General features: G+C 25.2%; 1 protein-coding gene across 1 annotated transcript; it reads right to left on the bottom strand.

Annotated features, from left to right (window-relative positions):
• Nucleotides 1-1,641: 1,641 nt before the first annotated feature.
• LOC117177999 (mediator of RNA polymerase II transcription subunit 4) lies at nucleotides 1,642-9,605 on the bottom strand. Its single transcript, XM_033369163.1, has 4 exons — nucleotides 9,385-9,605; nucleotides 6,373-6,779; nucleotides 2,981-3,097; nucleotides 1,642-1,956 (listed from the first exon to the last, which is right to left on the bottom strand). Exons 1-4 carry the CDS (start codon nucleotides 9,450-9,452, stop codon nucleotides 1,787-1,789), a joined length of 762 nt encoding a protein of 253 aa, XP_033225054.1. The 5' UTR covers nucleotides 9,453-9,605; the 3' UTR covers nucleotides 1,642-1,786.
• Nucleotides 9,606-11,784: the final 2,179 nt, after the last annotated feature.

Below are 11,784 nucleotides of genomic sequence, written 5' to 3' on the forward strand. Positions count from 1 at the left end.
TAAAGAATCAAGCAATGAACTTTACAATTTTTTAAACTTATTCTTTTAAGTAATTTTAAGCTAGATAAATTAAAAAATTAAAAATATTTTTTTTTTAAATTAACAATTTTTTAAATTAGAAGTTAAATTATTTTAATTTTAAATAGTTTAAGAATCCTTCAAAAATTTTTAAAATGTATTTCAAAGCATTGAGAATTCTAGAAGTGGTTATATATTGTTCCAAATTTAAAATCAGTGTTGAAATTTTTTCGAAACGATTAAATATATTTTTAAATAAATTGAATTTTTCCTACAACTTTTAGAAAATCCTGCAAATTTAAAAAAATCCTTAAAATTTAAATTTATAAATAACAATAGGAACACTTATTATTTATAAAAAAAAATAGACTAATCTTAAGAGGTATTTAGATGTTTAAAAAATATTAAAATGAAATTTAGAACTTGAAACGATTTCAAATCATTTACACGAAGTTTGTGACCCGAAAAATTTGGCTATTCTTACCGAAATTTTGGTGCAAATACCCACAGCCGAATTTAAAACAAAATGCAGATTTTTGCAGATTTCACCCAAAAAATTTAGAAACTTTTTAAGAATTGTGAAAGGCTTAAAAAGAATAAAAACATTTTTTTAAGATTCCTAGGAAAATTTAAAATGATTTTTCATTTTGAAAAATTATTGCAACCGAAAATTTACAAAGATTTAAAGAGATTTCCAAAATGATCAAAACAGAACCCGGAAGATTTTGAGGATTTTATTTTTGATTTGCAGGATTTTCCAAAAGATTAAGGAACATTCGGTTAATTTTAAAATGCATTTAGAAATTCTAAACAAAAATTTTAACACACTTCTTTTCAATTACTTGAAGACATTTCAAGTTTTTAATTAATTTTTAATCTTTTCAAAACTATAAAATATCTCTTGAAATTACTCAAATTTTGTTTACAAATAATAAGTGTTTAATTGCTATATTTATACGTCAAAATTTAAGAATTTCACTTACAAATTAAACGTTTTTAAACAAAACGATTCAAATTGTAACGTTAAAAGTTGAGAAGATCTTCAAAATTCTATAATAAATTTATTTATTCAATTTAATATAAAAAATAATATAAAGGAAGACTTAAATTTTGAATTAACATTATTTTATTGATGAATCATTAAAATTGTCATTTAAAAATAAAATTATCGGAATAAATGATATTATATTAATCTCAATTCGTATTAAGACTTTCGAATTCAAACAGTTACAATCTGGAAATTCCCAAATTTTGAACGGATTTAGAATCGTTTTGTCAAATCAATGATTGTTCAGTTTTTTATACTTTAATTATTTAGTAAACTGTTGAAATCAAACTTGTGTAAATTTTTCTTCTGAAAAATCGTAAAATTCCCGGGCAAGGAATAAATTCACTGTCATTGTCCGGTTTTTCCCGGTCTCAGAAAATTCCCGATTTCCCGGTCCAGCGGCCACCCTGAATTAAAAAAAAAAATTAAGCACGCTCTCGACTAAACTCCCTGACTTTGAACAAAATTCGATGACATTTCTAGGTTTTTTTCAGGTAAATAAAAGTTCCCTGACAATTGCAGGTTTTCCATATTTTCCAGGTAAGATAGACTAAAAAGTAGAAATAAATTATTTTCTGAAAAATTAAGTTGTATATTCTTAAAAGCGTTGTAAAATCGATTGAAGATAATTTACTACATACGAAGTATAAATATATTTTAATGTAAAACTAGAAAGGAACATAATCTCCGGGATCTGGTGATAAAAATACTGTTATCTTTTCACTGAGAATCACTGGAAGAGCTACTTGAAGAATCCGTGGACATAACTTCCACGTCTTCAGTTTCTTGTTTGACGGTGTTCATAGCGACACTTCCTTGGCCGCCCATTGTCATGTGGATTTCGCCCGAAGGATGCCATGCGAATTGATTTGCTTGCGAGACTGGAGGTTCTAAAAATTGATCAATTAATATTAAATAATGAAAATATGAGCTGCGATTTAAAGTAAATGAATAAGAAAATCAACATGTTCAAATGACAAGATTATGTCTCCGAAATCGGAAAGATTTAAAATCACGTTTCTCAAGAAACGTGTTAATTAATTTTTTTTTTAAATTAAGGATCAAATCATAAACATCATTACACATGTTTAATTTTGATAATTTTTATCCGCAAGCCTGTCTGAGAATTATACTTCTTTTTGAAGTTACCATGTCCAAATTCAGAATTTTAATTTTTTTGGAAAATCTTCTTTTCTATATCAGAATTATATCCTAGTTATTTTCCAAAATTCCCTAACCCGAAACAGAACCATAATTCTTTTAGAAAATTCTACGTATTAAATCAAAATGATAAATCTGATCGAAAATTTCTTCTTCCAAGTCAAAATTATATTTCTTTTCAAAACTTCCTTGTTTCAGATCTGAATTATATTTTTTGTTACGAAAATAATCTAATCCAATGTTTCAAACAACTTTCTGTTTAAAGCCATAATTATCCATTTTTTCTCGAAAATTCTCTGTTCCAAGTCAAAATTAAACGTATTTTTTAAATCCAGATATAACTTAAAACTATAATTCGTTTGGGAAATTCCCTAAACCAAATATTTAAGATGTAAAATTAAGTTTTTTTCTTTTATAAAAGTAGATAATTTAAGATGTTTTTGAAACAAATTTAAATATTTCGCCACCGTAACGATCACAAATTAAATTAACAGATTTACAAAAATTGAAAATTAGCAGTAGATTTTATTTTTTAATTTAAAATGTAATAAATGGAGCAATTTCAAGTAATTCAAAAGGTTTTCGAGATATTTTGTTAAATAACATTTTTTTAGATAGAGTTTAGTACAATCGAGTCAAATTTCCGGCCTTTTTCCGTCCAGGTTATCAGTACTTATAAATATAATAATACTGATAAAACGTTTTTAATTGTATTTAAAATTATTTCCAAAAATAGAAAATGCTGATAATTACCTGCAGGGTGTCCTTGTCTATGTAAATCGGCAGAAATGCCTGGATGCGAACCCATTAATTGTCCATTCATCGGAAGGTCGCCCAACCGTCCTAAGTATCCTAATCTCATTTCGATATCTGCACATTAAAAAAAAAAGCTCATTATTTAGTAATAATTTTTTTTTAAATTGAAATTTGGTTAATTCGATTTTATTACCGCGAAATTTCGAAACGAAAATTTAGCATTTGACACTTGTATAAATTGAATAGTTCAAAGCTTGACATTTAGCTTGAAAAATATAAATCCACACTATCATTTTCCATGCACTAAATTGAAGAATGAATTAATAAATTTGCGAATTTTCAAAATTATCATTTAAGGCAATTTTAAGCTAGAAGCATAAACAATTCAACAATTAAAACTTTATTTTTTTAACTGAACACTTTTTAAATTAGAAATTAAATTGTTTTAATTTTAGGTGAGTTTAAATTAATGATTATTCAATTGTTATTTATACATTAGCAGATATTTGTTTTGAAATATTCTCTACAATATTAAAAAAAAATTTTTTTAAACTTCTATATGTATATATATATATAAAAGATTCAATTTTTCCCCTAAAAAACATGCTAAGTTAAAAAAATTTCCCTAAAATATTCCAGATTCTTTTTCTTTTACAAGTTTGGAAATCTGTTGAAATATTTTTAAATATTCTCTTAAAATTTTTTTTTAATAAATCCTTTTAAATTTTCCTTTAAATCTTTGAAAAAATTATAAATATCTTTTAAACTTACTATCATGTTTTCGGAATTAATAAGTATTCAATTTTTATTTATAAATCAACATTTAACATAAAAATTCAAAAGAAATTGAATGGGTTAAAAATAAAATATATTAGACTAAAACAGTATCCCGAATACAATTTGAAATTTGATGAAAGCATTTAATTATAAATATATTAATTTGAAGTTATTTTTAAACTGAAAATAGTTTATAAGGTTTCAATTAGACATTTACATTTGTTTAACTACTAAGGCTTTCGAATGAAAACAGTTTAATTGTTAACGTTAAAATCTGGAAATTCTTTATATTCTTTTAATTAAAAACGAGTGATATAATTGAAAAAATTCACAAATGAACTTAATAAAAATTTAAATCAAACTGATTTTTTGTAAATAATTTCTCGAAAAGGGAAAAGACAGAAAGATTATTTTAAATTGCAATATATAATCATGTGATATAAAATTAGTAATATTTCAAGTGATTGGGTGCATTTTCTTTCTGAACATTTGTAAAATTTCCAGTAGAAAAATAAATTCACTGTAATTTATAATTTCTTAATTTATTTTAAACAATAAAATGTATTTTCTACTATAAGATATGTCTTTTCAACAAAATGCTTGAATTTTCAACAAAATAATTTAATTTTTAATATAAAAGTTTAATTTTTAACCTTAAAAGATAAATTCCCCACAAAAAAGTATCATAGTTTATATTTCAATAAAAAAGATGAAATTTCTAAAAAAAAAAAATTTTAACCAAAAAGACGAATTTTCAACAAATAAAGATTTTTCACTCCAGAAAATAAAAGTTTATTTAAATTGATGACTTTTCAAGCAAAAAGACGAATTTTCTTGTACAAAAATTGAATTTTTAAACAAGAAATATGACTTTTCAGAAAAAAATTAATTTTCAATGAAACTGATGAATGTTTACACAACAAAAATGAAATTTCAAACCAAGAATTTGTTTACAAAAAAAGGAGAATTTGAAAATAAAAAAGACCAATCCTAAAAAAATGGAATTTACATTTTCAATTGAAAAATTAATTTTAAAACAAAAAAAGGCTTTTCTGCTAAGCATGTAAATTTTAAACGAAAGCTATAAGCCTTCAATCCAAAAAATAAATTTTTAACAATGTAATTTCACTTTTGCCCAAGTAGTAGAATTTTTAACTAAAAATATAAAGCTTCAAGAAAAGAAATAGTTTTTTAACAGAGTGATGCAACCAAATTATTTCAAACAAAATAGTTGCATACTTAAGCGAAAAAGAATAATTTTTAACCGAAAAGTTGCATTTTCATTAAAAATAATTAAATTTCGACTAAAAGAGGTGAATTTTTAAATCCAGAAGATAAATGTTGAAAAAAATAGTTGAATTTTCTATTAAAAAAGATTTCAGTTGACTTTTCACGATCAAAATATGAATGTTTTAAACAAGAAATAAGTTTCTACGAAAAAAATATGGAATTTTCAATCTAAAAAGATGAATTTTTAACAAAATTGTTGAATTCTCTACCAAATAGTTGCAGTTTTATGTAAAAAGAAATATTTATCTTGAAATAGATCAATTACTTTTTAAAAAAATTTTTAAAAAGAGTTGATTTTCACCCATAAAAGATTTCAATTGACTTTTCAAGATCAAAATATGCATTTTTTAAGAACAAAAAAAGTTTCGTCGAAAAAAAAAAATGAATTTTTAATGCAAAAAGACGCATTATTTAAGCCAAAAAGGGTTAACTTTTTAACAAAAAATAAGTTTCTACGAAAAAATGGATTTTTCAATCCAAAGACGAATTTTTTCAAACCAAAAAGAATAAATTTTTAAAAAATAATTGAATTATCTACAAAATAGTTGCATTTATCTAAAAAAGATGAAATTTGCATTAAACAGATTAACTTTCAATAAAAAAGATCACATTTTTTTTAAATTGACTTTCACCCAAAAAAGATTTCAGTTCATTTTTTAACACCAAAAAATAAATTTTAAACAAAAAGTAACTCTTCTACGGATTAGTTAAATTTTCAACAAAATAGTAAAATTTTCAACCAAACAGTTGTATTTTTATCCAAGAAAGATGACGTTTCTCTTAAAAAAGATGAATTTTTAATTTAAAACAAATTTTTTAAGTTGAATTTCCATCCAGAAAAGATTTCAGTATTCTTTTCAACCAGAAAGTGTGAACTTTCAACAAAATTGTTGAATATTCAACAAAAAGTTGAACTTTCATGCAAGAAAGATGCAATATTTCTACTAAAAAATATGAACTTTTAAACCAAAAAGACAAATTTGAAAAAAAAATAGTTTTCGTCAAAAAAAAAAAATTCAACTGACTTATCAGCAACAAAATGTAAATTTTAAACTCTTCTACGAGAAGAGTTGAATTTGTATCCCAAAAATACACATTTTTGTCAAAACAGTTCAATTTGCAACCAAAAACGATGGCTTTTTAGGAAAATTGTTAAATTTTCAACCAAATAATGAAATGTGTAACTAAAAATATAATCTTCAGGAAAAACTTGTTGTGAATTTGCAAAAATTACGTTCATGAGTGATGTACGATCCCTAATCTACGAACACCCTGGCGAAATAAAATGGCATGGCCCGATTGACATTCTTTTTTTGATTTACCAGTTGGATAAGGTCTGCGAGGATCTCCTTGTTGCCAAGTTAGAGGAGCGCAAACGGCATTAGAAGCGCTGATTCTGTGAGCGAATTTAATTAATTCTTCGGAAGATACGGGACGTTTATTCGCTCTAGAAATTGACTGCAATTTTTGTTTCGCTTGATAAATGGCAGTGGCTAATATTTGCTCGGCATCTTTGAGCTGACGTTGCAGTTGTTGAATTTCCTGATCCTGTCTCTCGACTTCAGCCTTCACTGCTTCCATTTTTAAATTTATTTTTGCCTGCTCTGACGCCTTCTTCAATGTTTCCTTCAATTCTTTGTCTTTGGCAACTAATAATTCGGTCAACTGAGCGTGCTCGGCACTCGACATCTTTGCGTTTTTCTGGGCTAAAGTATTTTCTATCATTTCTCTGCAAACAATAAGATTTCAATTTTTGAAAATAATTTCAGAACCAGGGTGGCCACTGTTTTTATCGTTTTCGTCTCCCGGTTTAGACAAAAATATATTCTCTTTGCGAAACCCACAGTTTTTTTAAAGATATTATGATCAATTGCGCAAGTCGTTGAGCTAACATTAAAAACATTAAGGATTTAAAAATCCGTTATCAAACCAATTTTTAAATATTATGTTTTAAACATTTAAAAAAATATTTAATCGTTAATAATTTCGAATTAAATGAATTTGTAATTTTAAAAAAAGACAATATTTAAAATAGAATCGAAAGAGATTGAACTTTTCTCATTTCTTAATAAGAGCTTTTAAAATTAGATAATTCGAATTTGAGAAATTTTAAAACAGAAACTCTCAAAATTGTAAAAGTTCAGGCTAAAAGTTTGAAAATTTCATTAGAAAGAAGTGAAGAATTGTATCATTTCTAACTCAGAGCTTTCAAAACAAAACAATTTTATTTTGAATAAAATTGAAGAATCTCGAAATTTACTTATTTCAGATTAAAATTTTGAAAAAAGACAATTTCAAAACGTAAAAAATTAAATATTTTCAGATTTGAATTTTGGAAATTTTATCGTTCAAAATTCAAATAAATTGAAATTGTATTATTAATAATTCCAAGTCATTAAAATTTGATAATTTTAAATTGAAAATACAAGTTTTAAAAGTCAAAGCTTAGGAAATTCCACAATTATAAATTGCCATTACATAAGAAAAATGATAATTTAACATTAAAACTGACTAGACAACATTTTATAAAATTACAAAATGTATAATCCGCAACTTCGAAGCGTAAACGAATTTCAGATTAATTTAAAACTGAAAACAAATTTAGTCAGAAAAAATTGTGGTATTGAAACTTTTTTATACTCAAAACCTTTCAAATTTCAATTATTTTAAGTAAACTTTAATCGTATAAAAATTAATAATTTTTAAACTGTTTATTATACTTTTTAAAATCCAACCAATTTAAATTTAATTGAAAAATACTTATGAAAGGGAAAAATTGAAAATATAGCATTCAACATGAAAGTTCAACGCTGTAAAATTGCAATCGTTCAAAAATCAAGAAACTTCAATTACTGAGGTATTAATCGCAGATGGTTTAATTTTTGTATACTTTTAATTTAAGCAAAATTATTAAATTTTAAATTTTAGATCGTTTAATTTTTAACACTTCGTTTAGAATAATTTTTAATCCTTGAAATTTTCCAATTACATGTTTTTTAATTTTAAATGATAATTTATTTAAATCTTCAAATAAGAATCGGACAATTTTATGAATAAAATTGCAAATTAAAAAAGAATACAAAAAAATTGCCATGGGCTGACATCTAAAATTATTAAATTTAAAACTATCAAGGCTTTCAATACGAAATTCTGAAAAATTTAAAAGCGAATTTGTCCTCACATTTTTAATATTCGATTTTGAAATCATAACATTGTAAAATATGATATTCGAAACCCGCAAAAATTAAAAAATTTGATACTAAATAGAATAAGGTGATAAATTCCACATTATTTATATTTTTTAATTATAGTATTCACATTCATAAAAAAAACATGAGCACGTTTGAGGCTAAGACTTTTCAATGCTGTCTTGTATTAAACTCATTTGTAAAAGAAAACGTCATTTTTGCTTAAAAATTCAATAATTTAATCGGAAATTTAATTTTTTTTTAAATTGAATTTTTTGTAAAGAATTCGCTTTTTTAAATTAAGAATTACTTGTTTTTTTAAATGAAAATTTAACTACTCCATTTGGTGCTCCAAAGCGATCCTTTTTTTTTACTAAATATTCAACTATTTGGTTGAAAATTCGTCTTTTTGATAGAAATTTAACTAATTGATCGGAAATTCGCGTTTTTGCTGAAATTTCATCTTTTTTATTTGAAAAGTCAACTGTTTTGTAGCAGATTCGTTTTTTGATATTAAAAAGTAATTTTTGAAACTGAAAATTAAACTATTATATTTTTTTTTAAATATTGATGTTTTTACTTAAAAATCTTAACTCTTCGATTGAAAATTTATATAATTGTTAAAAATAATTGCAGAAAATTGTGCATTTTGGATATAATGTTTTTCTTTATTGACTGAAAAATCTGCCTTTATTGAAGATTCAAGTGCTCTGTCAAAAATCATAATTTTTGTCCAATTCAACTGTTTTTTTATTTAAAATAAAAATCTTTCCTTGTTTAAAAAATATATCTATTACATTTTTTGTGAATTCATATACTTTGAACTACTTTGTGATTATTAATATTTTTAATAGAGGATATTTATGTGGAAGCTTGGAATTCAGCCATCAGTATGTATCAATAAAGAATCATTTCTTAATAATTATATTTTTGATGAAAAATTCTTTCCTAAACTTTCGGAGCATAACCTAAAATTTTGATAGTCACTTTCACGACTATCGAAATATTTAAAATAAAATAATAAATTACAATTTTGACATGAAGTATGTAATTATTCTATTATTTAAACAAGATCTGTAATAATTGTTTTTCTACGACGTTTTGGATGAAAAGTTTTAGAGGTTATATGCCGAAAATTGAACTTACTTTGCAATTAATTCGATATCGTCTATCAAAGACAAGAGTTCCTCTCGAGTACTTTTATTCGCTGCCATTTTCACTGAATTATGCGTTCCTTAAATTAATCAACTTTAACAAACACTGTGTTTTGATATTTTAATTTTCTATCAACACAACCGCGAAGTAATAAGGAGATTACGAACATCGCGAAGGACATCGCGAAGACATCAGGAAGGACATGGACATCACGAAGTGATGGCATGCGTATTGGCCGCCGATGAAATCATTTTTTATTTTGTAACGAAATCGATAGAGAAGAAAGCTTTCTTACCTTTACTAGATACTAGCATTACTGCGCATGTACTGCAAAGCGCGGGTCTATTTGAAATGAAAAAATATACACTTGTAATTTTACATCGGTAAAATATTTAATTAGCAACCGATATTATTTATTGATTTCAAATAGACCATCGCTTTTAAGTACATGCGCAGTTTGGCGCAGTCGTAAAATTCGCCCTCCTGTTAGCATCACTGCACATGCGCAGATGATAAACTAGAAAAGAAATTTCACCACATGATGTTGGTAGTACTGCGAAAATCAGGGGGGCATCCAATATATGAAACTGTCATTCACAGGATGCCCCTCTTTTTGTACCACTTACTTACTAAAATGCGATAAAACTGAAAGCTACTTAACTCTGATATTGTAAAAAAATCTAACTAAAACATGAAAAATATTTTAATCAATTAAGAACCGCGGATTTTCCATCGTTAGAAATTAATGAATTTTGCATTCAAAGAATTCAAAATTCAGCAGATCAAAATTTTACGAATTTTGGTTATCGTATAGTTTAAAATTGAACTATCTGATTTAAATTGAATATCTACAGAACTAAAAAATTGAAATAGATTTGAATCTAAGTAGAAATTAAAAATTATAATTGCGCCTGAAGAAAGGTTTTTATTTGCAAATTGTTCAGAAATAAACGATAAGAAAGTTTACCCATTAAATTTTTTAATTTTATTTATCAGGCTGTCTACCTGACCGGGTATTTGACCACTTTTATTACACTAATTCTCATTTGGAATAGGAATTTTTCCAAAAAATTTATGATTCAGAGTTGGGACAGGGAATAAATAACTAAAATAATTAAAAAATCATACCAACATTTCAAATTATTCTGAGTTTAAACATTGAATTTGCAAAAAGAATTGGAGTTTCAAGTTGCATAATAGAATTTCAGTAAACAAATATCATTTTCAGTTTAGGAGAGTAAATCTGACTGAAGAATTATCATTTTTTCTTTGAGACAGATAATTTTAGTAAAGAATTCTAATTTTGAATTTGAAACAGAGAATTTCGCTATAGAATCATAATTATATTATAATTATATATAATATAATTATAATACTGAGATAGGAATCGGAATTTCCGTAAGAAATTATTATTTTTTGTTCAGTTTGTTGAAAATGCAGTATATATTATATTATATAATTATATTATATTATAACTTCATTATTAGCATCTTTTCGTCAGAAATAACCCCTCTTTCCTATGTTGGGATAGAATTTTTGGTTACGGTACTTTGCGGGGGGGGGGGGGGGGGGGGGGGGGGGGGGGGGGGGCTGCTGTTGTCTACGAGGGGAGAAATAAAAGTAAAAAGTAACCTAAAATTGGTAATGTAGGTCGTGTTTTTTCAATGGCCAAGGAATAAAAAGATGATTTCTGAAGGAAACTTGAGATTTGAAGAAGGAAAGTGGAAGGATAAGTAGTTACGTCTTTCGTTCACGTAATATACGATATAAAGATAAATTAGTATTCAGGTAGAATTTAAAATAATTTAAGTAAGTTCAATAAATTGTTTAAATTTAAAAAATCAGGGTTAATTCAAAGGAATTCAAGAGCATTTAAAATCCATTAAAGTGATTTTTCATTTAAAAAGTGATTGTAATTACTTTATTAAAATTTGTCTTTACATTAAAAATTGTTTCTTGTTCTTTCATAAGATTTGAGATTTATTTCTCAAATAAATATAAAATATTTTCAAATAATGAAAGAATTTTTTTGCTTCAAATTTTAATTAAAAAAAAATTGAAACCAAAGAAAATTAATTTTCAGACAGTACAAAGATTAATAATAAAATATGTAAAAAAAAAATATTTCAACAATCAATTCCAACGGCATCAGCCGGTAACGTTGTACACAAAAATACGAACCCTTTAGAGCCTCGTCTAGTGGCCGCCAGGTTTCGTATTTTCGTGTACAACGTTACCGGCTGATGCCGTTGGAATTGATTCTTAAAATATAATTTTTTACATCTTTTATTATTAATGTTATTATTATTAATGTATAAAAAAAGTTCGAACGTTCAAAAAATGTTGAGGTTCAGAAAAAAGATGAAATAATTTTCAGTGAAGTTCCTACCA

This window comes from Belonocnema kinseyi, chromosome 8 (assembly GCF_010883055.1).
Source record: "Belonocnema kinseyi isolate 2016_QV_RU_SX_M_011 chromosome 8, B_treatae_v1, whole genome shotgun sequence".
In the NCBI taxonomy this organism is placed as follows: domain Eukaryota; kingdom Metazoa; phylum Arthropoda; class Insecta; order Hymenoptera; family Cynipidae; genus Belonocnema; species Belonocnema kinseyi.